The sequence below is a fragment of the Artibeus jamaicensis genome, unplaced genomic scaffold (assembly GCF_021234435.1).
Source record: "Artibeus jamaicensis isolate MK-2021 breed Jamaican fruit bat unplaced genomic scaffold, CSHL_Jam_final contig_956, whole genome shotgun sequence".
NCBI classification, from domain to species: domain Eukaryota; kingdom Metazoa; phylum Chordata; class Mammalia; order Chiroptera; family Phyllostomidae; genus Artibeus; species Artibeus jamaicensis.
The window spans coordinates 1,884,745-1,911,988 of record NW_026522021.1 but is presented as its reverse complement, the minus strand read 5'-3'; the positions used below and the strand labels follow the sequence as shown (position 1 = coordinate 1,911,988).

The 27,244-nt window shown below is 48.5% G+C and overlaps 2 protein-coding genes and 1 pseudogene across 6 annotated transcripts; 1 reads left to right on the top strand and 2 right to left on the bottom strand.

Annotated features, from left to right (window-relative positions):
• Positions 1 to 422: 422 nt before the first annotated feature.
• Positions 423 to 13,265, bottom strand: GIGYF1 (GRB10 interacting GYF protein 1). 3 transcript variants are annotated; one of them, XM_037134899.2, is made up of 29 exons: positions 13,072 to 13,265; positions 9,667 to 9,792; positions 8,527 to 8,757; positions 7,695 to 7,845; positions 7,345 to 7,457; positions 7,120 to 7,249; positions 6,918 to 7,013; positions 6,649 to 6,760; positions 6,417 to 6,525; positions 6,033 to 6,073; positions 5,628 to 5,798; positions 5,152 to 5,402; positions 4,913 to 5,021; positions 4,720 to 4,803; positions 4,239 to 4,376; positions 3,911 to 4,011; positions 3,514 to 3,685; positions 3,227 to 3,393; positions 3,012 to 3,112; positions 2,809 to 2,925; positions 2,590 to 2,690; positions 2,389 to 2,471; positions 2,142 to 2,285; positions 1,833 to 2,060; positions 1,403 to 1,587; positions 1,141 to 1,301; positions 881 to 1,050; positions 670 to 799; positions 423 to 572 (listed from the first exon to the last, which is right to left on the bottom strand). In XM_037134899.2, the coding sequence occupies exons 5-29, from the start codon at positions 7,377 to 7,379 to the stop codon at positions 520 to 522; spliced, it is 3,189 nt and encodes a 1,062-aa protein (XP_036990794.2). In that variant the 5' UTR covers positions 7,380 to 7,457; positions 7,695 to 7,845; positions 8,527 to 8,757; positions 9,667 to 9,792; positions 13,072 to 13,265; the 3' UTR covers positions 423 to 519. The 3 variants fall into 3 exon arrangements, with proteins under 3 accessions (XP_036990794.2, XP_036990795.2, XP_053511289.1); XM_037134900.2 differs by lacking the exon at positions 4,720 to 4,803; XM_053655314.1 differs by lacking the exons at positions 7,120 to 7,249; positions 7,345 to 7,457; positions 7,695 to 7,845; ... (1 more) ...; positions 9,667 to 9,792; positions 13,072 to 13,265 and having other exon boundaries at positions 6,649 to 6,741; positions 6,918 to 7,008.
• Positions 13,266 to 13,315: 50 nt separating this feature from the next.
• On the top strand, positions 13,316 to 24,887 carry POP7 (POP7 homolog, ribonuclease P/MRP subunit). Of its 3 annotated transcripts, none has more exons than XM_037134904.2 (2): positions 13,316 to 13,639; positions 24,208 to 24,887. In XM_037134904.2, the coding sequence occupies exons 1-2, from the start codon at positions 13,632 to 13,634 to the stop codon at positions 24,638 to 24,640; spliced, it is 441 nt and encodes a 146-aa protein (XP_036990799.1). In that variant the 5' UTR covers positions 13,316 to 13,631; the 3' UTR covers positions 24,641 to 24,887. The 3 variants fall into 3 exon arrangements, with proteins under 3 accessions (XP_036990799.1, XP_036990801.1, XP_036990800.1); XM_037134906.2 differs by lacking the exon at positions 13,316 to 13,639 and adding an exon at positions 23,793 to 23,942; XM_037134905.2 differs by lacking the exon at positions 13,316 to 13,639 and adding an exon at positions 23,794 to 23,930.
• Positions 15,614 to 16,569, bottom strand: LOC119041562 (40S ribosomal protein S8-like; annotated as a pseudogene).
• Positions 24,888 to 27,244: the final 2,357 nt, after the last annotated feature.

Sequence of the window (27,244 nt, the reverse complement as noted above, 5' to 3'; positions counted from 1 at the left end):
GCAGGGCAGGGAGGGTAAGTGCAGCCTTGGGGGCCAGACAGGACAGATCGGTGGGGGGTCATGTCCCCACTGCCCCAAAATAACAGTGTGTTTTTTTCTTTCAGCCTCCTAACCTTTTTTTTTTCACTGTTTTTCTTTTTTCTTAAAAAACAAAACCAAAAACTCTGTGGACCTTCCATTGTCACCCCTGTAATCCCCAGAGGAGAAAGGGGTGCTTAGAGTCTAGTTTTTAACAATATTTTTTTCTCTCCTAATGTTTTCTTCAATGTTGTTTAAAATTTTTTCAAAAGGAAAAAAAACCAAAAAAACAAAAAAAAAAACCCCTTCTCCCCAATCTATTAAAGTGCCTTGTGGTGGGTGAGTTAAGGTGCATCGTGTGGTTTGTAACAAGTGCTGGGGACCCTGCCCCTGCTTCCTCCTATGCTCCTTGTTGGGAGCTTGCAGGCTGGGGACCCAAGGGTCCAAGCTGCTGCTGTTGCCCCTGGCCTACAGCCCAGGGGGGCTGGTGGGACGGGCTGGTCAGTAGTCATCCACGCTCTCGATCTCACCAGAGGGTCCATGCAGGGAGTACCCTGAAGCCGGAAGAAGCTGGGTTTGAGCTCTCACCTACGGGTGCCTGCTCCACGCTGATGAAAAAGCCTCCTTGCTGGCCCCACCCCCAAAACATACCCAAGATGCTGGGGTCCGAGTGCAGCATTAGTGCACGCCTCTTGGCCTTGCTGCCCTCTCCAGGGCCGAGTTTGGTGCTGTGGTTAGTCTGAAAGGCCGTCTGCAGAGAGCTGCTGTTCAACCAAGCCTCCTGGCAAGAGCAGAGAGTGAGGAGGAGTCAGGAGGGCATGGAGCGACCTTATCCTCACCTGCAGGGGACATGAAACCTTACCTGCTGCTGCTGCTGCTGTCGTTGTTGGCTGGCTTTCTGCTTAGCCCTCCGCTCCAGGAATTGTTTGGCAAATTCTTTGGCTTCCAGCGTGTCCCCCAGGCAGGAACGAATATAATCATGGACATCATAGGGGGATTCCACCTCCTTGAGGATCGCTACAGCCATGGGCACTACAGGGCAGGACGGTCGCTGTCAGGGCCTATACAAAATAGGTCTGACACCCTGGCCCAGCCCAGACTCCCAGGATCTGCCACCTATACCATCCAGGCTGCCCGTGGTGCTCAGTGTGTGCAGCATCTGCTCACACCATTGGGTGAAGCCATCCTGGGGTCTGGGGATGCCCTGTAACAACTTCAGCAGCTTCTCTTCCTCCTCTGTCTTTTTGCGCACAGGCCGACCTGACAGGTGGCTGTACGAATCACTAAGTGGGAGGAGGATGGATTAGAGGCAAGAGATCAGTTCAGGTGTTCCACATCCTTCTAGCCCAGCCCTAGCCCAGACCCTGCAGGCCCCAGCACCCACCTGAGAGAGGGGCTGCTCCGGCTGTTCTTCAGGCCCAGGCTGCGGGCCAGGCTCCCGCTGCTCTTGAGGGTGTCCTCCCAAAGCCCCAGGCCGACACTGCCGCCCCCACTCTTGTCGGGCCCGCCCCACAGTGGCCCAGACTCAGATACCCACTGGTTCTGGGGGGCTGCGCCCAGGCCCCCAAGCTGGTACAGATGGCAGAAGTCAGAGTGGCCCAAACAGAAACACACACTCAAAAAAACTAAGTGGGGAGGCTTATTTATGTGTCAAAGGGGGAACAAACTTAGGATCACACAGGAGAGACCCTTCAGAGTCAGATATGGACCAGAGCTCCCCACCCCACTCCCGGGTCACCCTGAGAGCTGACTGGAAGGGGTTCCTGGGGGCCCAAAAGTTGCAAGGCAATCAAGGAAGAACCCAGCTTGCTCACCACTCGGTGGTTGGGGGCCTGAGCCCGTGATGGCTCCCGAGGCGAAGTCTGCTTATGCAGCTGTCGCTCGCCCTCCAACTGCAGCTCAAGCAGCGTCTTCATGGAGAGTCCTTGTTTGGCCAGGCCAGCCCACAGTGGGGGTGGGGAGCTGGGTGCAGGGGGCACTGGGACTGCGGCCACTGCCTGCTGCTGTTGCAGCAGCTTCAGCAGTAGCTCCTGTTGCCGTACCTGAACCACACAGAGAGTGAGAGCCAGCAATCTGGCCCCAAGCTCAGGTCAAGCAGGCTGAGGGCTCAGCTGGATACCCACCTGCTTGCGCCGAAACAACTCCTCTTCTTCCTGCCGCCGCTTCTGCTCCTCCTGCTGCTGCTGCTGGCGTCTCTTCTCCTCCCGGCGCTTGCGCTCCTCCTCCTCCCGCTTCACCCTGAGCTCCACTTCTCTGCGCTCTTGGAACTGAAAGTCAGTAAGATCAGACATCAGACATAGAGCCACCCTGACCCCCCATGTCAGTTCAGCCCTTGACACCAAGGACTCCAGCCCCAAGATGCCTACTCACTTTATGTTGCAGCTGGAGTTGTTCTAGAATTGGACCCTGAGTCGAAGAGTTAATTGGTATGTCCCAAAGACTGGCCTCACCGCCTGCAAGAGGCAAAGGCAGCTGCAGGAGGGAGCTGAGGCCCCCTGCACTAAACCTGAAGGGGAGGCACAGCCCCTGAGGTCTCTACTCCCCCCCAAGACTGCTGGGTTGGCCACACACCTGATTGTGATGAGGCTGAGGTATGTATGTCCCAGAGGGAGCCCGAATCTGGCACCGACAAGGACCGGTTCATCGTCGGGAGCAGGTTCTGGTCCCCACCTCTGAGGAGCAAAGCACTGATTCTAAGCACCTTAAACCCATTTCCAGGCTGCTCCATCTCCCCACTTTGCATATTCTGAGAGTTCATACACGTGATGCCACAGACAGCAGCCCACAGACCTGGGAGGTTTGAGAGCTTGGAGCTGCTGCAGGAAGGCGGTAAGCTGCTGCTGCTGCGGTGGTGTCAGGTCCCCCAGAGCCGCCTTTTCCCGGAGCCCACACTGCTGGAGGGGGCGGCTGTGGACAGGAGGACAGGCATGAAGGGGTCCACCCATACCACCAGTGCCCATCTCTATTTATAGGCCCTTCTAGGCCCATGTTACCTATTGACCAGCTGAAGAAACTGCTGGTGCTGCAGCTGCTGGTACAAGGCCGCTGCTGCCAGCTCCTGTTGCTTCTTCAGCCGCTCCTGGTCCATGTTTCCCTGAGTAAAGGAAAGAGTATTCCCACAGTTCTAACCACGTCATGCTCCACACAACCCACCTGACATCTACCAGGCTCCCGCATCCCCTCCCTGCCCAAAGGTAGGTATGCTTACCAGCAGTGGGGGTGGCGAGGGCCCTGGGGCAAAGGGCACACGACCCCACATCTTGATCACCTCACCCAGTGGCTGGAAGCCCTCATCACAGCCACGCTTCACAAGTAGAGCCATGGAGAAATAGCCCGCTTGAAACCACTCTGCCATCTCCTGTGTTGTAAAGGGGCCTGGACCGAGAGGAGGGGGACTTTGGTTAGAAAGGTGTGCCAAAGAAGCCCTGAAAGAGAATGACGGTGTGCCCTCACCCCCAGCAGCTCTCCTTCGTGCCCCCTAGTCCCCATGGACACCTTGGATCTCTCCCTGTGGGTCTTTGTAGAACCACTTCCGGGCTGCACCGTGGCTGAGGGGGAGGGCAGTGGCAGCTGCCGAGTGGCGTAGTCCCTGGGCCTGCATGGTGGCTGTGAACTGCTCCTCCTCCAGGGAGCTGTCCTGCAGGGATGCCACGAGCTTCTCTGCCTCCTAGGAGCCCAGGGAGAGAGGGAAGGCTCAACTGCCTAATCACAGCAACAGCAGGACAGGGCCAGGGGGAAGGTCGGGCTGGGGTGAGCTGGATGGAGTAGGACAGAGGGACAGACAGGGAAGAGCTTGGTACCCAAACAGAGAGGCAGACTAACAATAGCTTTCTGTCCCCCTGTAGGGGAGGATCGTACAGCCTTCTTATTAGGCCCCCTGCCCCCACCCAACCTGCTGTAGGTGCTTCAAGCCTTCATCATCTTCCAGATCTCCAGGCGGGCCAGGGGGTGAGCCCACCCCAGGACTCAGCTGCACTGCCCTCAAATCATCTCCTGGAAGCAAAGATAAGAAGATGGAATTGGGGGGAGAGGTCCAGAGAAGGCACAAGACAGTCCCCTATCTACTCTCATTCCAGAAAAACAGACTCTACTCTAGCCCCCACACAAATATCCTGTGCACCTCCTTCCCACAAGAAGAGTAGTCCCCCCGTTTCCCCCCCCCCCCCCGCCCCGCCCCAGCTCTTGGCTCCAGAGAAAAGGCAGCCCCACTCTTTGGCTACCTTCAGCAACTGGCAGGTCTTTCTCCACAGCATCGCCTCCTTCCCCATTAGTGCCCCAGAGTGGGCCCAAGGTAGCCAATGGGGATGAAGAGCTGGACTTCTCCTCTGGAGGCGGCAATGGGGTCATTTCCTTCCCATCTGAGAGAGAAGGGTAATTACCAGAATTCAATACTAAAGAGCTAAAAGGATTTAAAAATTATTTAGCACAAACCCTCCATTTGTGGCCAGATCTTGGGCCTCTGGGTATTGATTCTACCAACTTGACTTTGGTCAACTCAGCTAACACTCAGTGACTCACCACCACAAATCCCACTTTGCACACTTCCTCTTTTGCCCCTACAACACTGACACGGGCATGTGTGTCCGCAGCACTGTCCAGGGATGTATGCACAATACCATAAATTTACTGCTGTGCTTTAAAGATTCTTCAAGGGATTTGCAAAGATCATTTTTATTATGCTTGATTTTTATGACACACTACCTTTAAGACACAGCCCTGTTGTTTCCAGGTTCCTCCCCACATCTGTCAGCATCTGCTTTCCTTGAGTTTCTAAGCAGCCTCCTCCTACAGGTGAGTGAACAGCCTGTACCCGACCTGGTGAGGGAAGCCTCTGCCCATCTGGCCCAGATCCAGGATCTCAGGCCTTCTCCTTACCCCACCCCTGCAGGCTTACCTGCCTCAGGTCCCTCCTCATCCAGCCCTTCAGAAGGTTCTTCCTCCTCTTCTTCCAGACCCTGGAAGTCGAGCTCTTGCTCCTCAGGAATGGGCTCCTTGGGGCCTTTCTGCATGGGATTACGGGATACAATGGGAGGTAAAAGGGCAAAGGATAAACAGAAATAGGAGGACCCCATTAGGGCAGTTCCCACCAACTTCTAATAAAAGTCTTCCTCTGGTCTCCTCATAGGTGGATACCTTGAGAGGCAAAAAGGCCCCGGAGGCATCAAAGGTGCCCATTTCTTCATCCTCATCATCCAGGCACCACTCTGGGAGCCCATCCTTGTCGTCATCAAAGCCATCAGGCCCTCGGCACCTTCGGAGGTGAGAGCTGCCCCCTCCACCCCGTCCCTCCTCTTCACATCCTCCTCGATCCCCTCGCAAATCAAATTCAAACTTGCGACGTCGGTCCCCATGTTCCCGCCAGCCAGCAGAGCGGGGGCCACCATCTAGGTAAGAAAAGTCAGAGAAGGAGAATCTGTATCCCAGTCGAGCCAGAGACTCCTCTTCTCCTGTCCCCCAAACTCCCAGGACCCCCAACAGGTCAGGACTGCTCCCCCATATACTCAAGAACACTTTCAGCTCCCTCCTCCTGGCCATGAAAGTCCTCACATAGGATGTTCTTGCTGCCCCCCACCCAGCACCCTACAATAGTCATCTGGCCCCAATCTCACCAGGGCTGGCTGAACGCCAGCGGTCACCATCTCGCCGGGGTCCTGCCCCAAGTCTCCAGCTGCCCTCGTCTTCTTCCTCTTGCTCCTCCCGGAGGGAGCGCCAGTTCTCACTATCTGAGCGGGCATGTTCCTTCCTTGGACCAGCCCCGCCTTCCTCAAACCCTGCGCGTGCTTGGGGGTGGGGAAAGCACAGGTGGAAGATGACACAGACACAGTCAATGGATCGGCAGCCACAGCCTTGGGAGACTCTATAATCCTGAGACAGAGGAGCCCAGCACTGGATCCTCCTGCCCTCCCTCTACACCTTACCCAGGAAACGTCCCCCTCACTGGGCCACCCGTTTCAGTCTCCTCCCACCTCTCAATGACCTTCAGGGCCTGGCTCCTCCCTCACCACTATCCATACCTCCATCCCTCCTGGCCGACTTCTCAAACCGCCTCTCGCCTCTGTGGGACAGAAAGATGTTGGTCAAAGGACAGCTTCCCCTCCCTGACCTTTGAGACCTCTGCACACCTGTCCCTTCTGCCCTGTGAAAGGTGGAGGGAAGGAGGGAGGGGAGAGGGTACTGGGAAAAAGTAAGGCCTAGGAGGGAGCTGGGAGGATCAGAAGGGCAGGGCAGGGCTACAGGGGTTAAGAGGGCAGAGAGCACGATCTCTGACCAGGGCTTATTTGGCTGGTCTCCTACCACCCTCTAGTAACAAACGCCCAAGCCTTTTTTCACGGGACCCTGGATCTTAACCCTGGGCTTCTCTCTACTCTGCCTCTATGCCATCTCCTTCCAGCCTGCACCTGTCATCCCAACTCTGGCTACGCTGGATCTCCCGGGGGTTTCGACCAAAGGCCCCATCGCCTTCTTCAATGCTTCTTTGGTAAAAGCAACTGTCACCACGGCCACGGCCTGAAAGAGAAATGAGATGCACATGGGAAACCTGCCAGATCACTGCTGCACACCTTTAAGACCACAGCCCCGTGCCCCCCCAACTCTGCTGCCCGCCCAGAACATTTTATCACCCCCACCTACCTCGGCTCCGAGTACTGCCCCTGCCACGGGAGGTGCCACCTGGGGGGGGAGCAGCCCCTTTCCCCATCAGCCTCAGCACAGCCACACTGTTCACTGACAGGGAGAAGTTTCTCTGAGGAGGGAGTCAGGGGTGGGAGTGAGGACCCAGGCACCTAACTGCACCCACCCTGTCCAGAACTGCAAACTCTAGCATCTGTCTTCCCAAACCAGCCCCCCTCAAAGAGGGAGCCCCAGGACCATAGCACACAGCTAACCCAGCCCAGTCCCACCTGCTCCTCCTCAGTCAGAGGCTCTAGCGCCAAGGGCTGCAGTGGCTCCTCCTGTAGCACCGCAGCAAACTCCTTGTCCTGCAGTTCATCAGGGACCTGTAAATCAGAGCAGAAGGGCCAAGATACCACATGCTCCTGGGACCTCTCCACTAAGGCCAGACAGGCAACTGGGCCACATAACCCATCCGCACCCACTCCTTACCTTGTTCTCCTTGATGTAGAGGGCCAGCATCTCTTCTCGCCCATATCGATAGTCAGCCAGCTTGTATTTGGGCATGGCAGGGGATGGGGGTGGGGAGGCCACACTGCCACCACTGGAAAGGGCCCTCAGCCTAGGAAAATGACACAGAAGGAGACAGACAGGAATCTGAGCAGCCCTATTTTTCCTTCGGGCTTCTCCATACCACCCAAAGCACATCTGACTCACCATTCAGGCCCAAAGTTGAGGGTCTCTGCTGCCATTGTGGAGGTGTGTGTGTCCTAGAGGTCACAGGAGGTGAGCAGGGGTTGGGGGGGACTTAGACTTCACTCTCCAAACACCTGTGGAAGCACAGGGTACACTGGGCTTAGAGACAGCACACCCAGACAACTCCAAGAGGATAAGACATAGGTCCCCACCGTGGTAATGAGTTCTAAAAGGACTCACCACCTAAACCACCCACATGCCACTCATACCATGCATTAACCAGAGTCCCAACCGGAGAAGACTTGAGAAAAAGAGGACAGCTAGGGCCCCTTCTGTTTCTGCAGGGGTACCCTCCCTCGACCCAGACCCACCTGGCAGCCTTATTCCGGGCAGCAGTAGAGCAGGGACCAGCCTCTCTTCAGGTAGGAGCCTGTGCTGGAATAAACCAGGGCCCCCAAACTACTGGATGCTGGTCTGACTGCAGTGGTGCCCAGGAAGGGACTTTCACATCTGGGAAAATTCCTTAATGAGAGGTGAGGAGGAGAAGGTGGGCTGAATTAATGGGTCAAACGGGTCTCCCTGCTTCGGCCCTCCTCTGCCCTGCATAACAGCAACCACACCCCTGTTCCTCCTCATCTCTGTCCCCCCACATGTTCAGCCTCACAAGCAAAGTCTGATCGAGGTGCTGGAGGTAGGCGGAGAACATACCAGGCACCTCTCTAGGTCTCAGAACTCTCACCACTTGGCATAGCTTTCAGTAAAGGGGTGCTTAAGGTTTTCATGGATATTCAGGACAAAGATAAAACAAAAACCAAGCAAACAACAACAAAAAATCCCACTAGAACTACAAATATTCCAGGGAGAAAAAAGATCCGTTATGGAGAAGAGAATTAGAGATTAATCTGGGAGAAAAATTATATACTTCCCACTTAAAAAATTTCAGAGCTGACTGCTTGGCGGCTAGAATCAGTTTTGAGAGAAAGCCAGTAGAAGGGGGCAGGGATGCTATTCCAGGGACAAAGTTGGGGCACACATTGAAGACTGCATGTAGGCAAGTCCAGCTGGGGCACCCATGGGCTGATTTACCAAATAGAAACCAACACCCAAACCCCTTTCCTGGGATCAGAAAGAACCCAAGCACAAATAAAAAGAACTAAAAAGGGAACAAAGTTATGATCAGACAAGCTGAAAAAAGCCTCTCACCATAAAGTACAAGTAAGGTCAGAGTTACTGAGGCTGACGGAATTGGCAGCACCGGCAGTGGCCTGTCCCTCTAAGGACCAGTAGAGCAGGCTCTCAGGAGGCAGCTCATCCCTGGCGGTTCCAGGCAAGCAGGGTCTCAGGGGGCTGCACAAGGGTTCCCTCACTGGCTGGGGAAGAGGCTGGAACGGAGCACCTCCACAGTGCCCATCAACTCCAAGACTCTCCACAACTCTGGGAAGGAAGGAAGGAAGAAGGGTTTCTACCAGAAGGGCCAAGGGGCAGAGACTCTCTCACCTACAGCTGCATAGCAGAAGACAATGCAAAACTCTAGGACAGAAACAGAATCTACTCCCAGAATCCCAGCATCCTAGGGTGAAACGGAGCTTCTGAGACCAGTGAGAATAGGGCTGACCTCCCTCAGTATGGGCATCTCTTCTGCAACTGCTCTGGCTGGATACTCCTGATGATGAAACATGATACAGCACACATGGCCATCAGAAGCCTGTTGAAAAGCTCTTCCCTTCATGGAATTCAAGTAAGCCTCCCCGGATAGCAGAGTAAGGTTATTTTTCTCAGTGCTACAGCCCTTATGTAATTCGGCCAATGCACAGAACTTCAAGACTTTATGCTAAGTGAAACAAGTCAGTCACAAAAGAACAGATATTGTATGACTCCTCTTAGACGAGATTCCCAGAGGAGTCAAATTCGAAGAGACAAGAAAGTAGAATAGTGAGTGCCAGGGCTATGGGGCTAGGGGAGCTGTTGAGTGGGCACAGAGTTTCAGCTGAAATGGGGCAAATGAAAAAGCTCTGGAGATGATGGTGGTGACAGCTACACAACAACGTGAGTATATTTAATGTTTCAGGATTGTATACTTAAAATAGTTAAAGTGGTACATATTTTATCACCATTTTAAAGATTTAGGGAAAAAAATAAAAGGCATTTGGGGATAGCTGTCACATACCTAAGTCTTCCCCATTCCAAGAAAAACACCTCAAATTCCTTCAAACAAACCTCAGGAGAGGCTGTTCTGAGCCTCTACCAGTTTACTCCACAAAAGCCCATCTTCTAGAGGAACAAAGAAGTCTTGGGGCATGGAAGGCTACTGCAGGAAGAAGGAACAGAAAAGGGACAACTCACCCTCCCACCCTGCCAGGGAGTGGCAAAGGCGGCCCTCCTTGGTGCTTTCCACGGCTGACCTTTGCCTTTCTGTCCTGGTTGCAAGGAGCAAAGGAAAAGTGGGTCCCAGTATGAGAAGCAGGAAAACTGCAGAGGCGAAAATAAGGAGGATTCAGGGGTGGGGTGGGGTAGGGAATAGAGGAGCAGCTGGAGAAAAAGAACAAGTCTACAGGTGGGCCCAGCAGGAAGAGGACCTGGTCCCAGAGATTGTGGCTCACTGGTCCATCCTAGCTGAGCAGCACGCATGCCTCCCACAATATCCATCACTCTAAGTAGGTATGTGTTTTTCCACATGTTCCCTTGAAGCTAGTGGTTCTTAACTGGGGGTAGAGGGCACTCTGCTCCCAAGAGACATTTGATAAAATCTGGAGACATATTTGGTTGGGATGACTGGGAGGTGCTACTGGCATCTAGTGGGTAGAGACCAGGGATGCTGCTAAACATCCTATAATGCACAGGGCAGCACTCCGCAACAGAGAATTATCTGGCCCAAAATGTCAATATTGCCACGTTTGAGAAACCCTCCTCTATACCACATACAGAGGTAAACACCTATTTTCTCTATGGAAAAGAATAAAATACAGGAGAAACCAAATTTACTGCAGTTCATTCTCCCCTCTGAAGAGCAAGGAAATAATTATACTGACCAATGAGAGAAATGTGAAACCCTTCCAGGAGGAAAATCCCTGGGAAAAGACTAGAGTTAAAAACAAAAACTATCACCCTGGCTGTGTGGCTCAGTGGACTCGAGTGCCAGCCTGCGAATCAAATGGTCGCTGGTTTGATTCCCAATCAGGGTACATGCCTGAGTTGTGGGCCACGTCCCCAGTTGGGGGCACTCGAGAAGCAACCACATGATGATGGTTTTCTCCCTCTCTTTCTCCCTTCCTTCCCCTCTCTCTAAAAGATAAATAAATAAAATCTTAAAAAAAAATTGTCCTAAGTTTCTCTATCACAAACTCAAAGCCAATTGTTTGGATTCTTTTCCAGTGAAGGAAAGGGTGGGAGAATAAGCAGGCACAGCAGTGGGGACATAGCCTTTCCTGGTTACTTGATTTAAAAATTTTCTCATAGGCTCATTCTAGCTTAACCCCTACCCCTTGCCCTATCCTCAGCACCTGCCTACCTCATTTACCAGCTCCTCTTAATCAGGCCTTAGTGTATCCTCACTCCACTGGCATCTGAATTATTGCTATTAAAAGGCTGCCCCCTGCTGGAGTCAAGGGGAGAGGATACACACTGGTCCTGGGTGCTCACGATAACAGGCTTGAAAGACGAGGAGGGGAGACTGTTCGTTCTCTAGAGTTCAGAACTCAAGGGAGAAGGTAAAGATCCAGAGAATAGGTGGTCCCAGTACACACTAACTTTAAAGCACTATTTGCTCATTCCATCACCCCTAAAATTAGCCCAATCCAGAGCAATATGCCTTGGCACAGAAAAGTATCACTATTAACAGAAGCAGAATACTAAATTCTCCAACATTTGAGCAACTGCCCAGCCCCAAGCCTGTTGGAGGTGGCTCCACCCTTTCTCAGGATGGAAAGATTCTCCCTGCATGGTAAATGAGAACTCAGAGGCTTAAAAAGAGGTGCAAGCCAAATCTTTTCTGTTGGTCAGCTACCCCAGCTCTCCACTCTGAGCCATCCTGACAAATGCTGCTCCTCAGCCTGTCTACTAGCTAATAGTTTTCAAAGCACTTCCATACTTTAACTCATTTGATCCCTTCTGCCCACTTGCCCAGTCTTGGGCTCCAGCCAGGGAAAACAAGGAAGAGAGGTTGCAGCTACCCCAGCAGGGTACAGAGAGGTCCCTAGACACTCTATCCAGACTGGAGAAGGGGCATGCAAGCAGCAGGAACCACTCAAAACTCTCAAGCATACTTTGTGAGTTTTAAGCCATTTTAAATTTGTTAAATTTTTAAAATCCTTCATACAGCTGCCTCTTTTCACCTTTTCTGCTCTAAGGTGGGCTATTTCTCCCACTGTAAACTCCAACCGCAGACATCAAAGCAAGAGCAAAACGGGGTCCTTTAATCCAACACATTACACACAATACTAACACATCCAGTGGCTAAAAAAGCCAGGCCAGGGGTCAAACACAACTCACCTAACTGTAATCACCATATGGTATCTGGTCTACAGTCCAGCTCTGCCCCAACCTTTCCCAGAGACATGCTAGACCTACAATGTAGAAAATAAAACTGGGGCTCCAGGGAGGGTAGGTGGCCTGGGACTGCACAGGAAACAGAACAGATGAAGGAACCAGAAAGCAAACTCCCCCACACACTGTGAGCGGCAAAGGGGGCCTGCCAGTTGGTACCCATGGTGCTTATATTGCCAAGGCAAGTTGGGAGCTGTTGGTGTGTAGCTCAATTGCAACTGCCATGTGAGCTCCAAGCAGCAGAGAGGGTGTGTAAAGGCTGATGACCTTTGGAAAGGCAGCACTGAGAAGCAAGAGTGGAATGTCTTGGGTGGCTGGAGGAAAGGAACGAGCCAACAACTATTGATTTAGCATCTCCCAAGGCCGGGGTTGTGATGGACCAAACCTGGAAGCTTACTGGGAATTCCAGTAATGACTGGGTAAGCGGTGTGTGATATGAGGATCTCTAAAGTTAACTTGCGGTGGGGGGGAGGCCCGCGTGAGAGAGAGGCCGTAGCAGAGGTGCTGAATCGGGGGAGATGGACCTGGAAGAGCCCAGGCTGGCAACAGAAAAAAACTAACGTGTTGAACACTTCCAGGCAACCGGGAGGGAGCCCCCGATGACCAAGCACTAGTGTTGTTAGCTCAAAGTAAATTCAGGTGAAGACCCAGTAGAGGTGCTCTGGTTATGGAGAAAGGCTTCCACGTTTGCCAGTCATGCAATGTTTGGACTTTAAGACACGCAGGGCCCAGCTAATTCCAACAGAAACCCAGAGGCACGTTGAGGAATCTCCTGGGAGCGCTGGACATTCTGATCCCGGGCCCCCGAGCGGACCTGGCTAAGGATGCTGGCAGGGGGAGACCTGGGAACCCTGGCCAGGTTTCAGAGAGATCGGAGCACGACCGTTAGGAGCGCGGGGGTGGGAAGGAGGCGGGCCGGCCGGGAGGACAGCGTGCCCTTCAGGGAGGGGCGCCAGGTGCGTGGGGCGAGGGCGGCCGCCCCCCGAGAGGGACAGCGCCACTGGGGGCCGCGCCAGGGGAGGGGCCGACCCCTGGCCCGGGGGGCGGCAACCTAGCGGCAGCGGCCTCGGAGGGAGCCAGAGGAGGTCTATGCCAGTGGCCCTCGCTCTGGCTCCTGCAGGCTCGGCGCGGCTGCCTCGGCGTCGGGGGCGGGCCTGCCCCGGGCCCGGCTGCGGGCCGGGGGCGGCGGGGCCACCGAGCGCTTACCACGGCTGGCAGGCGGCGCGAGACTCCGGTCACAGGGCGTGGGCGGCAGCTGGCGGGCGGCGGGATGGCGGCGCGCGGCGGGCCGGGGGCGGCGGGGGCAGCAGGGGAAGGGGCGCTGGCACTCCCGCGGCGGCCGCTCCTCTCTGTTTGTGTTTGTAGCAAGATGGCTGCCCGCCTCGCACCACGTGACGCGGACGCAGGGCCGCCCCTTCGCCACCGCCGTTGCCGCCGCCGCCGCCGCCTCCCTCCGCTGCTCCACGGGCTCCGGCCGGCCCCGACCTACAAGACCTCTCCTGCTCCCCTTGAGCCCCACCGGCGCGGCCTGGACGCCCGCCGTCCCCAACGCCCCCACCCCCGGCACGTGACCCGGGAACCCCGCTTTCTTGGGACGCAGGGCACGCTACGGTCAGGGTTTTGGGGGGTGCCCCCGGGTACTCTCCGGCTGTACCCTGACACGAGGTGCGACCGCTGAGATGGAGGCCGCTACTAGTGGCATCGCTGGCTTCTGATCAATCAGCTTCCTCCAGGAAGTCCTTCTGTGTTGAAAGAGACCACAAACAATGTGGAGGTGCGTGTATCAGATGTCCTGGGATATATGCAATACGTGAGGAACTTAATGATCTAGAAACAGTGCAAGGCTGGTGAGACCTGGGCTTTATCTGGGCTCTGCCACTAAGATTTGACTCTCTCATTTTGTAGTAATTAGGAGTTAGTGTTCTCTGCCTCTTGCCGGCCCCCACTCCACTCCCTTCCTGGAGTGCTGAAAGAATTACAATAAGCGCATGTGAAAGGAAGGCTTTGAGAAGAGGTGAACTACTATGCAAATGTAAGACGTAGATTCACACCTTTGTTTAAAAAAAGGTTTTCAGGAATGATTTACTAATCCCTGAACATTTTAGGGTGAATAAATCTTGTGTGTTTTCACCATTTTTTTTGAAAGTCATTCCAGAATGTATGCTGTACCACTGGGCTTTTTAAAACAGCGCTTACCAAGTACAAAATAACCCTTCTCAAGACAAGGAAAAGTAAATTCAGACATGTTGTGCCACAACAGAGTGGGGACCATAGGAGCAACCAGTAAGGCCTTTTGTTCCCCCACCTAGAGCCCTCCAGATTTCTTAAGTACTTGTAGTTTCACTGTTTTCTTTTTTCAGTTTCTTTGACTTTCTTGCAGACAGGATTCCTGCCTCTCTTGTCAATCAAGCTGCTTGCTCACTGGCTGGAAAATGTAATTATTTAAAAGCAAGGGCTCCTGTGCTGGTTCCATCCATTACCAACTGTGGCCTTGGGCAAATTAATTAATCTCTTTCCTTTGGATTGTGTGGTGGAGCACTTAACAGAGTGCTTGGCTCAGGGCAGGCACTGCACAAATGTTAGCTAATAGGGGCTTTTGGTTACACGGGGTCCACAATATTCAGATTAACACTGAATAAAAATGATCAGCAGAATCCAATCTTGGATCAGAATTCTCCTAGAATATGCTTATGACAGCTGTTTTTTTCTTACTCAAAAGCTTTGTCGTTGGGTTTTGAGGTTTTGTTTTTTTAAACTTTGCTAGATTGTGGTCTGGGTGGTTGGAAGTTACCAGCAGCCTAACCTCTGAACGAGGTCTTGGCATGTTTTAATTACTAATTAGCAAATGTGAGATTGTAAATTATGGTGAAGAAATGGTACAGGCAAAGGATGGGAAGGGACCTCTGTGGACTGGGAGCAGTTTGGGGACAGTGGTGGCTTGTGCTGAGCTTGAGGGAAGGGCAAAATTTAGGTAAATTTAGGAAAAGTGGGCATCCCCTTGAGAATAATGACAATGCTTACTGATGGGAGAAGAGGACCTGGTTTGCTAGTTGGAAGAGAAGGGAAGTGAAATTTCACTTAAGGGCCATGAATGCTACCATGAAAATGTTTTTGATCCGAAAGTAGTACCCAGTAGATTCAGTGAGTTAAGGAGAGCAAGGCTGCGAACTCCAGGGAGGAACATTGGAATGATGGACCGTAGTTCCATGTGTACCAGCTTGTGACCTTGGGCAAGTCCTGTTCCCTAGCTGTCAAGTGGGATCCTTGCTGCTGCTGCTGACATGATGGAAATGAATCCTATAAACACCCTCATTGAGAATGGAAACTATATCAGACAATCTCCCGTGCAGCAGTAAAAAAAAGTTACAAACAAATCACTTGAACCTAAAATATTTTTGTTTATTCAGGTACTGTGCCGTAAAATGCCTCGGTGTGTGTTGTTTTAAATTTGCAAGCTTTCGAACTAAAAAAAGAAATTTAGTTAGATGATTAATGTAGATGAAAGGGTGGTCCCAAGTAAGACTAAACAGCCAAGCTCTGCTTTTTTTCTTAATGGCAGATTCTTCTGTGGTGTTTGCCTTCAGTGAAATGTAAAATGATAAGGACCATTTTAGTGTCAAATTAGTTTATTACAGAGCTTGGCTTCACCCACCTAAATTGTAAACCTTTAGATTTATCTAGATGTCAAAGTTTGGAAGACATATTTTAAACATCACGAAAAGACACATGACTTGAATAATAGCTCACAAACTTTTCTTATTTTTAATTATCAGACCAAATGGGCCTTACAATTAATTTATTACATTCAGAATTAGTTTCCGCCATGTGCTGAGTTCTTTGGCTGACCAACTGTAACTGCTTGTCAAGTCACTAGTGACCCGCGTGCTGAATCCACTGGCTCCTCGTCATGTGCCCTTTGCTGGTTCCTCCTCTTCTCCCCTATCTCCCAGGTCTCAGTCCACACAGTATGAGTCCCACTGCTAGACTTTCTTTTTTTTTTTTTTAACATAGATCACCTTTATTAGAGGAATCTGTTTTTTTGTTTGTTTGTTTGTTCGATTTTTAAATGGAGCAGGATTCATTTGCCTTCCAAGGCCTTCATTTTCCTCAGGTAGAACTCCAGCTCCTTGCCTTGCAGCACATAGCCATCTGCTCGGCCACACTGGCCTGGTCTTGAAGCAGTGCATGCAAGAAGCTTGCCCTTCTGGAACTGCTCCTCCAGAAGACTGCCGATTTTGGCATTCTTTTGCCTTTCATCATACTTCTGAACTTTCTTTGATCTTTTTTTGTTTAAAATCTCTTTCTCTTCAGGAGTCAGGTTGGCCCCCTTCTTGTGGCCCAGGGGCAGTGCATAGTGGGACTCCTACCACTGTCAGTATGGTGTGCTGTCAATGAGCACGATGCAGTTCTTTACTAGGGTCTTGGTTTGGACCAGTTCGTTGTTGGATGCATTGTAGACGACATCAATAATCCTTGTTTTGTGCATACAACACTCTGAGCCCCAGGAGAAGTTGCCCACGTTCAGCCTCAAGGCTCAATACTTCTTGTTGCCTCCTCGCCCCATAACTGTGTGTATGCACCGGGGGCCAATCTTAGCGTTGACTGCAGGGCACCCCAGCTCATATTTTTGCTTCTTGTGGTAGGCCTTCCTCTTGCCCCTGGTCTTGCGGTGCTTGTGCCAATTGTCCCGAGAGATGCCCATGGCTTGGCACTGACTAGAAAGAGAAAACCGACTTTCTGTCTTAACGTAGCCATTGTTTCCCTCAAGGTCATACTGGCTATTCCCCCTTGGGGGTACACCAAATTCTGTACATTATCCCCACTGGCCTTGCTATCTTGTACATCTTTTTTGCCCTCCACACTAAAGTATGAGCTGCTCAGCACAGTATTCTATGATGTAACTAATATTTCAAGTATCTAATAGGGCTCCTTGATCCTACCTTCATTGCTGAGTAGTATTCCGTGGTATGGATGTACCACAGTTTATTCATCTGCCGGAAGACACCTGGGTTGTTTCCAGTCTGGGCTACTACAAGTAAAACTGCTATGGATACGTCATATATAGGTTTTAAATGCTCAAGAGCATTGTTGCTGGGTTATATGGTGGGTATATGTTTAGTTCTACAAGAAACTGCCAGAATGTTTTCCAAAATGGCTACCATTTGATATTCCTTCAAGAGATATATGAGAGATCCAGTTTTTCAGCATTCTTTTTTCTTAACTATTTTATTGTCATTCAATTACAGTTGTCTGCATTTACCCCCAATCCTAGCCATCCGTACCTCCTAAGTTTTTCAGCATTCTTGTCAGCACTTGGTATCATCAAGATTTTCTATTTTGGAAATTCTAATTGGTGTGTAAAAGTCATCATGGTTTTAATCTGCATTTTAAATGGCTAATGATATAGAACATCTTATGTGCTTATTTGGCATCCTGATACTCTCTTTTGCTGAAGTGTCTGTTCAAGACTTTTGCGTATTTTCTAATTGAGTTGTTTTCTAACTCTTGAGTTTTATTTTAGATACAAGTTCTTTGTCAGGTAGATGATTTGCAAATATTTTCTCCCAGTCTATGGCTTCTTTTCTCATCTTATTAATGTGGTCTTTCACAAAGTAAAAACTTTTAATTTTGTTAAAGTACAATTTACCAATTTTTTTCTTTAATGGATTTACTTTTGGAGTTGTCTAAGAACTCTTCACATGACACTATGTCATCATCAAGGTTGTTTTCCTGCCCTGGCTGGTGTGGTTCACTGGACTGAGTGCCAGCCTGCAAACCAAAGGGTTGCTAGTTCAATTCCTAGTCAAGGCACATGTCTGGGTTGTGGGCCAGGTCTCCAGTAGGGGGCATTCAAGAGGCAAAACATCAACACATTGATGTTTCTCTCCCTCCCTTCTTCTTCCCTTCTCCTCTCTCTAAAAATAAAAAATAAAATATTTTTTTAAAAAGATGTTTTTTTCTGAAAGGTTTATAGTTTACATTTTATATTTAGACCTACCATCCATTTTGTGTTAATTTTTTCATAGGGCTCAAGTTCAGTTCTTTGCCTGTATGTCCAGTTGTCTTAACACCACTTGCTGAAAAGATTTATTCTTTCTCCATTCAACTGCTTATGCATTATTGTCAAAAATCAGCTGGCTGTACTTATGTGAATGTGTTTCTGGATTCTCTTGTTCTGTTTTATTGATTTTTGTGTCTATCCCTTGGCATATGTCACACTGTCTTGATATTTTGTTTGTATAGTAAAGTCTTAAAAATCAGGGAGTGTGATTCTGACTTTTCCTTTTTCAAAATTGCTTTAACTTTTGTCGTCCCATGAAAATTTGACAGTAGATTTATTTATATCTGTTAAATTCTTGCTGGAATTTTCTTAGGAATTGTATTAAAGTTAGAGCTCAATTTGGAGAGAATTAATATCTTTGTTATGTTGAATCTTCCAATACTCAGACATGGTATAACTCTGTATTTACTTAGATATTTCATTTTTTAATCAGCATTTGTAGTTTTCAGGATACAAATTTTGTAAATATTTTGTTAGACTTATATGTAAATATTTCTCCCACCTCCCCCCATTTCTGGGATAATCATAAGTGGTATAATTGTGTGTTAAATTTTATTTTTTCAATTGTGTATTGCCAGTGTGTAGAAATACAGTTGATTTTTTAAAAAGATTTTATTTATTTATTTTTAGATAGGGGAAAAGAGAGGGAAACATTGATATGTGAGAGATATATTGATTGGTTGTTTCTCACACACCCCCAAACTCAGGACCTGGCCTGCAGCCTAGGCATGTGCCTAGACTGGGAATTGAACCAGGGACCCTTTGGTTTAGGTTTGTAGGCCAGCACTCAATCCACTGAGCCAAGCCACACCAGCCAGGGCACAGTTGATTTTTTTGTGTTGATCTTGTATGCTGCAAACTTGCTAAACTCACTTATTAATTATAAGGGGTTTTTTTTGTAGATTCCTTGGGATTTTTTATGTGCATAGTCACATCATATACACGTAGGGGCAGTTTTATTTGTTACTTTCTAGTCTGTATCCTTCTCTTGCCTTAGTGCATTGACTGGACTTCCAGCAATAAGAGTGATGAGAGACGACATTCTTGCCTTGTCCCTGATTTGAAAAGAAAGATGGCCAGTCTTTTACCATTAAGTGTAATGGTAGCTGTAGGTTTTTTGTAGATGCTCTTCATCAGGTTGAAGAAATTCCTTCTATTCTTTGAATGCTTAGAGTTATGATTTAAATCATAAATAGATGCTAAATTATGTTAGTTTTTCTTAATCAATTGATATGATCATGTGAAATTTTTTTCTTTAGACTGTTAATGTGGTAGATAATATTGATTGGCTTCCTTATATTGAAACATCTTTGAAATCAGTTCTACTTAGTCATGGTTTAAAATTCTTTTGTATAAAGTAGTCCCTGCTTAACTGCTGGGGATACATTCCAAGATCCCAGTGGTTACCTGTAACCACAGATAGTACCAAACTCTATATATACTATGTTTTTCTTATACACACAAATATTTTCCCTTAAAGGAAGAAGTTTATGGCTTCTCTTTGGCATATCCGAATTGCCAGCCTCACTACTATTTTTAAAAATATGTTTTTTAAAGATTTTATTCATTTATTTTTAAAGGGGAAGGGAAGGAGAGAAACATCAATGTATGGTTGCTTCTGGTGCATCCCCTGCTGGGAACTGGCCCCAGCTGGGAACTGGCCTGCAACCCAGGCATGTGCCCTGACTGGGAATCGAATCGCGATCGTCTGCTTCACAGGCCTGCGCTCAATCCACTGGGCTATACCAGCCAGGGTTAAAAAATATTTTATTTATTTATTTTCAGAGGGTTGGGGGAGGGAAAAAGAGAGGGAGAGAAACACTGATGTGTGAGAGACACATTGATCAGTTGCCTCTCATATAGTCCCGACTGGGGACCTGGCCTGCAACCCAGGCATGTACCCTCATTGGGAATCGAACCTACTAACTTTTGGTTTGCAGGCCAGCACCCAATCCACTGAGCTATACGAACCAGGGCTGCCAGCCTCACTACTCTTGCTTTTTGGAGTCACTAAGTAAAATAAGGGTTATTGCCCTGGCTGGGTAGCTCAGTTGCTTATAGCATTGTCCTGATACGCCAAGGTTGTGGGTTTGATCCCTAATCAGGGCACGTACAAGAATCAACTTATGATAAATATATAAATGGAACAACAAATTGATGTTCCTCTCACTCCCCCTTTCCTTCTCTCTCTAAAATCAATAAATTTTTAGGAACTTTCAAGTAAAATAAGGGTTACTTGAATATAAGCACTGCCGTATGTTGACAGTTGATCTGATAACCAAATTGGATTCTAAGTGATTAATGGGTGGGTAGTAGGTATAGTGTGGATGTGCTGGACAAGGGGATGAGTCACATCCCCGGAGAGCAGGAAGGCAAGATTTAATCACACTATTCAGAATGGTGCACAATTTAAAACTTATGAATTATTTCTGGAATATTCCACATAATATTTTCAGACTGCAGTTGACTATGGATAACTCACACTATGGAAAGTGAAACTGTAGATAAAGGGGGGCTGCTGTTGGATTCCACTTGCTAATATTTTGTGAGGAATTTTGGATCTTTGTCCATGAGCAGTATCAGTCTGTAGTTTTCTTCTTTTGTGTTTGTCTGGTTTTGACCTCATAAAACTGGTAGGGAAATATTCCTTCCTAATCTGTTTTCTGGAAGAGATTGTGTAGAATTTGTGTTACTTCTTTTGGTAGAATTCACCAGTGAAACCGCCCGGGCCTAGATATTTCTTTTTCTAAAAGTTTTTTTTAAGCCATTACTTACTTTAATAAATAAAACTGTTCAGGTTATCTATTTCACTCTTGAGTAAGTTTGGTTGGTTGTGGTTGTCTGGGAATTGGTCCATTTCATTTAAGTTGTCAATTTATGTATGTAGGGTTGTTTTTATTATTCTCTTAGTATCTTTTACTTCCTGGCTCAGGCGATATCGGGTGTGTTCAGGGTGGTATGGCTACAAACTCTCTTAGTATCTTTTAGTGTGTGAGTTATCTTTAGTGCTATACCTGCTTTCATTTCTGTCTTTTTCCCTAAGATTTAAATTTTTTTATTTATTTAAATTTTTAATTTAAATTTTAAGAGAGGGAAGGGAGGACAACAGGGAGAAAAACATCAATGTGTGGTTGCCTCCTGAGCTGCCCCCCACTGGGGGCCTGGCCCATAACCCAGGCATGTGCCTTGATTGGAAATCGAACTGGTGACCCTTTGGTTCACAGGACAGCGCTGAATCCACTGAGCCACACCAGCTAGGGCCACTTCCATTTCTAATAATCATAATTTGAGTTTTCTTTCTCTTTTTTTTTGCCAGTCTTGCTAGATCAATTTTATTTATGTTTTCAGAACTAGCTTTTGGTTTGAGTTTTATTGTCTTTTTATATTCAATTTCATTGAATTTAGCTGTATATATTTTTTTCTATCTTTTTGCTTTGGCTCTATTTGGCTCTTCTTTTTCTAGTTCCTTGAGGTAGAAGCTTAGATTATGCCCCCCTTCTTTTAAAAGTACTGTTCAGTTCCACAATACTTCTTGGTTCCCGGAAGAACTTTTCATCTATTAAAACCCTGCCCATGTAGCTCAGTTATTTTAGAGCATCTTCCCAATATGCCACAGTTGCGGGTTCCATCTCTGGTTAGGGACCAAAAAAACCTGGAATTTATTTATAAAAAATTATTTATTTTTAAATGTTTAAATTTCATTCACCTTCAGAGTACTCTCCATTTGATGCAATGTACCTATTGAGATTTTTTTCCACTGTTCAACAGTTTTTGAACTCGATTTTGGTACCTGTTAGTGCTTTGCCACTTTTTGTTTTTGTTTTTCCACATCAGCAAAATGTTTTTTTTTTGAGGACTTTTTTCATCTGTGGAAACAAAAAAAGTCTCTCAAGGTGAGATCAGGTGAGTAGGGAGAATGGAGTACAGGGTCATGAGGTTTTTCTGGTCAAAAACTGCTGAACACTCAGCACTGTGTGGGTAGGTGTTCTCGTAAATCACCCATTGTGAAATGGGCAAACATGTTGAAAGGGTCTTAAAAAAAATTCACTGAAGTCAAATGCAGCCTCTCACAACAATGCCAGCAGGTACACTGATACAGATGGGTTCCTAGAACACTCACCTAGTGGGGGAAGCCTGCACTGCAAGGACCCTGCCCTCCAAAAGATAATTCCAGGGGTTCCCCCCATACAAGAATCAACTAATGAATGCATAAATAAATGAAACAACAAATCCATGTTTCTCTCTCTCTCTCTTCCTCTCACTCTCTAAAATAGAAAATGAAAATAGAAATAGCCCTGGCAAGTGTGGCTCAGCAAGCGGATTGAGCACTGGTCTGTGAACAGAAAGGTTACTGGTTTGATTCCTAGTCAGGGCACATGCCTGGGTTGTGGGCCAGGTCTCTAATTTAGGGTGTGTGAGGGGCAACCGATTGATGTATCTCTGGCACATTAATGTTACCTTCTCTTTCTCCCTCCCCCTCTCTCTAAAAGTAAATAAATAAAATATTTAAAAAAATTAAAGACTCATCTCAGATGTTACTTCAGAGGCAGAATAGGTGGTAGCCAGCCTTTCCTCCTCATCTGCTACCTCTCCCCCCCTCGCCCCACCCCAACCCCTAATTTATGGGTGGCAAAAACAAGGCCCATGGGCTGAATCCAACCCTCCACCTTGTTTTATCCGGCCGGGCACATTGTTTCTACCCAGTGTTAGTGCTGAGCTCCTTGCCCCTAGTTAAGGAGTAGTTACATTCATACAATCCTAAAATTATATTCGGCCCTTTGAAGGCAACGGTGAGGCTGATATGGCCCCTGGTGAAAGAGTTTGACACCCCTGTGGCCTAACTTGTAGTTAATGAAAGAATCTGGAGCTAAAAGAAGAACTATGGGATTTAATCATGCTGAGAGTTCTTAGGATGAGAACCTCTAACCTCTAGTAAAATGAGGTTAGACTCCACCTTTGACAACTTAAAGGGGTTTGGGGGCCATAAAAAATGCCAACTCAGGTGTGTAGGCTTCCAGTTTACAAGGTTATATTGGGCTTCACAATTCCATGTCAAGATACATATCCCCATTTGAGGGATGGGAAATAAAGAAGAGTAGTTCGAGGTCCCCAGTGCAGGTCTAACGCATTTCCAAAGGGAACTCTCCAGAGGCTTCACCAATCTGGGCAGAGGACTTCCACTCCAGGCAGAGTCAACCTCTCCCCATTGGCCTTAGGGAGCCAGGAACCACCACTCCCCCATTCTCACTTTCCCTTGTCCTTCCCGCTAGAGGGCGCATGTCCCTGCTCCCAGCAGCAGAACTGGTGGGTAATAGTTGAGGGGTGTGTGGGGCTCAGTGTACCCCCAGGAAGCTGTGAAACCTGGGCCGCATAGTTTGGGTCCACACGGGTTGGCCTGGGGTCAGCCCTTGAAAAGGTAGAGGAGAGGCACGGGTCCCCATGAACTGCAGAGGAGTCCAGGTACACTGTCCTCCGTGGAAGGCGACACCTGGCCACTCTTTGGGCAGGAGGTCAGTTCTATCCACTCCACCACACTCTCCGACCAGAGAAACTGCGATGGATGTAGGAGTCCAGATTCGTCTTCAGTCTCCTCGATGACAATCCCCTGAGCTTACCTCCCTTTCTTTGCAAGATCCTCACCCACATTTGCCCCGCCCCTAGAATATGAACCCACCCTCCACCCCCGCCCCACAATGCCACCGGGGTAGTGAGGTAGTGATCGTGCACCGCCTCTGACGCTTACGTGTTGTAGGTCCCATAACCGCCCCGCCCCCTCAGCCTCGCGTTATTTACACACCTCGCGGTTCCTCCATCTTCCAGGAAAGAGGCGGGGAGAAAGGAGGCCTGGAAGGTGATTGGTGGGTCTCTCACTGGGTGGGTGCGCAAGCGCACTCTGCCCTCTTAGAAACGGTGTTAACATTTTTGTTAAGCTCACCTTTTCTTCCCTTTTTGAGGTCTAGCGGTCCTGGGCTGCACCTTCTATTTGGGCCAGTCGGCACAACGCGTGAGTGGCCTGGTAGGGGAGAGGGCCGCGTTCACTTAGTAGGCGTGGAAAAAGAGCCAGGGAAGGGGGTGGTGGAGGGACCCGAGGTAGGGGACAAGGTGATGAAAGAATGGGAAGTGGAGGAGACACAGGAGCTTGAGGTGATGGGCAGGCTAGAAGGGAAGAGAAGCGTTGAGTACGCCCCCTCCTGGCTACACCTTTTGAGTAGGAAATGGGATAAGGAAAGAAGTGGAGTCGCTTGTCTTACCCCGCTGATCTTGTCTTTTTCCTGTGCTAGGGCACACAGCATGGCAGAAAACCGAGAGCACCGCGGGGCCATCGAGGCTGAGCTGGATCCCGTGGAGTACACCCTTCGGAAGCGGTTGCCCCACCGTCTGCCCCGGAGGCCCAATGACATTTATGTTAACATGAAGACTGACTTTAAGGCCCAACTGGCCCGCTGCCAGAAGCTGCTGGACGGAGGGTCGCGGGGTCAGAACGCATGCACTGAGATCTACATTCATGGCTTGGGCCTGGCTATCAACCGTGCAATCAACATTGCCCTACAGCTTCAGGCGGGCAGCTTCGGGTCTTTGCAGGTGGCTGCCAATACCTCTACTGTGGAGCTTGTTGATGAGCTAGAACCAGAGACTGATGCACAAGAGCCACTGACCCGCATCAGAAACAACTCGGCCATCCACATCCGAGTCTTCAGGGTCACACCCAAGTAATAAAATGAGTCTGGCTTTCCTCATCCACCTACCCTCAGCTAGACTCAGGTATGACTCTCCTTGTACTGAGTACTGTCATGGATCTCCTACCAGAGCCATATAAGGAAAAGCCTGTCGTCTCTTAGCCCAAAAGATTCTGAATTGAGAGGGGGAGAATGTCTCTTGTTGGGCCCAGCAACCGGGCCTTCCTGAATCTTTGTGGTCTGTAACCAGCCATTGTCCTAAGCAATAAAAAGTATCGAACTTAGTGCCCACCCACCCCACTGCCTCTGCCTCCGCCTCCGCCTGTCCCCTGTGTAAAGTCCGTGTATACCTGAAAAGGAGAGTAGGAAACTTGATAGTGTTAGGTGCAGGTGGAGAACCTGAGTGCCTTCACAGAGGGTGTGGATTGTAATATGGACATGGTAACATAAACTTTACAGTACAGTACAGAAGCCCAACAACCCAGTGTTTGCCTTAAAATTTCTCATTCTCTCAGAGGCAGGCTGAATGGGTAAGGTGTACCCTCTTGCCTGCTGAATGCGGCTGGGAGAGTCTTCTGCACAGAAGCATGGGCTGTGGTAGAGGTTCTCAGGCACGGGAAAGGTGAGGGTTTGAGAATGTATCAGACCCTGGTGGTAGGAATTGACATAGGGCTTTATTTGTTTCCTGGTCCTGTGGGTCCAAGCAGCTATGGCCCAGAGCCCTTGAAACCCTTCTGGCTGGGCTGCTCTAATCGGAAAGGAAAGCCTCCCTCCTGAATTACTGGGCACACAGATAATAAATACTTTGCAGTTGGGTATTTTTAGAAAGATCTGATCTCATGTTTATCAAACTAGAGTCATCTAAAGCAATGTTTATCAAAGTGGGTAGTGAGTCTTAAAGTCATTGTACTGGATCATAGACTTAAAAAGCAAGTAAAAAAAAGTACAACTGTGGTCTGTAACCAGCCATGGTCCTAAGCAATAAAAAGTATCGAACTTAGTGCCCACCCATCCCACTGCCTCTGCCTGTCCGCTATGTAAAGTCGGTGTATACCTGAAAAGGAGAGTAGGGTGGGTTACTTACCTGAAAGTAACAGTTTTGTTGCCACTCTTTCAGTTATTGTATTTATATATACACGTGTATTAGGTATGTAAATTGTGCTTTACTTAGGTTGAGATCACAAGTTTGAAAGTCTCTGATTTAAAGGGTAGTAACAGAATTTTGCTGTAGTTTGTTGAAGGTGGTTTGGTTTGGGTTTTGAAAATCAGGCTTCTCATGTACTGAAATTCCTCTGGCTTGAGTGTTCCTATTGATGAGGGACCTTGATGCCGGATGAGTGACTGCCAGTAACTCAAGAAAGCAGATTTCTTTTTTTAAAATATATTCATTGAGCCCTGGCTGGTGTAGCTCAGTGGATTGAGCGCGGGCCTGGGAACCAAGCAACCACGGTTCGATTCCCAGTCAGGGCACATGCCTGGGTTGCAGGCCAGTTCTCTCCCTCTCTCCTTCCTTTCCCCTCTAAAGATAAATAAATAAAATATTAAAAAATATATATATATATTCATTGATTATGCCATTACAGTTGTCCTATTTCCCCTCCTTCATTCCCCTCCACCCTGCATACCCCTCCCCCACCATTCCCCCTCCCTTTAGTTTATGTCCACGTGTCTCAAGTTCTTTAGATTCTATATTTCCCATACTATTCTTGCCCTCCCCCCTATTTTCTACCTACTATCTATGCTACTTATTCTCTGTACCTTCTCCCCCCTTCTCCTCCTCCCACTTCCCTGTTGCTAACCCTCCATGTGATCTTCATTTCTATGGTTCCTCTCCTGATCTAGCTGTCCTCTTAGTTTGCTTTCGTTTTAGGTGTGGTTCTTAATAACTGTGAGTTTGCTGTCCTTTCACTGTTCAACTTTTTTATCTTCTTTTTCTTAGATAAGTCCCTTTAACATTTCTTATAATAAGGGCTTGGTGATGATGAACTCCTTGAATTTGATCTTATCTGAGAAGCACTTTATCTGCCCTTCCATTCTAAATGAAAGCTTTGCTGGACAGAGCAATCTTGAATGTAGGTCTTTGGATTTCATGATTTGGAATACTTCTTTCCAGCCCCTTCTTGCCTGTAAGGTCTCTTTTGAGAAATCAGCTGACAGTCTGATGGGAGCTCCTTTGTAGGTGACTGTCTCCTTATCTCTTGCTGCTTCTAGGATTCTCTCCTTCATTTTAATCTTGGCTAATTATGATGTGCCTTGGTGTGTTCCTTCTTGGGTCCAACTTCTTTGGGACTCTCTGAGCTTCCTGGATTTCCTGGAAGTCTGTTGCCTTTGCCAGAATGGAGAAGTTCTCCTTTATTATTTATTCAGATAAGTTTTCTACTTGTAACTCTTCCTCTTCCCCCTCTGGTACCCCTATAATTCGGATGTTGGAACGTTGAAAGATGTCCTGAAGGTTCCTAAGCCTCTCTCCTCATTTTTTTGAATTCTTGTTTCTTCATCCTTTTCTGTTTGGTCATTTTTTTTTCCTTCTGGTCCACTCCTTTGATTTGAGTCCCAGTTTCCTTTTCATCACTTTTGATTTCCTGTGCATTTCCCTTCATTTCAATTAGTTTAGCCTTCATTTGTTCCTCTAATTTGTGAC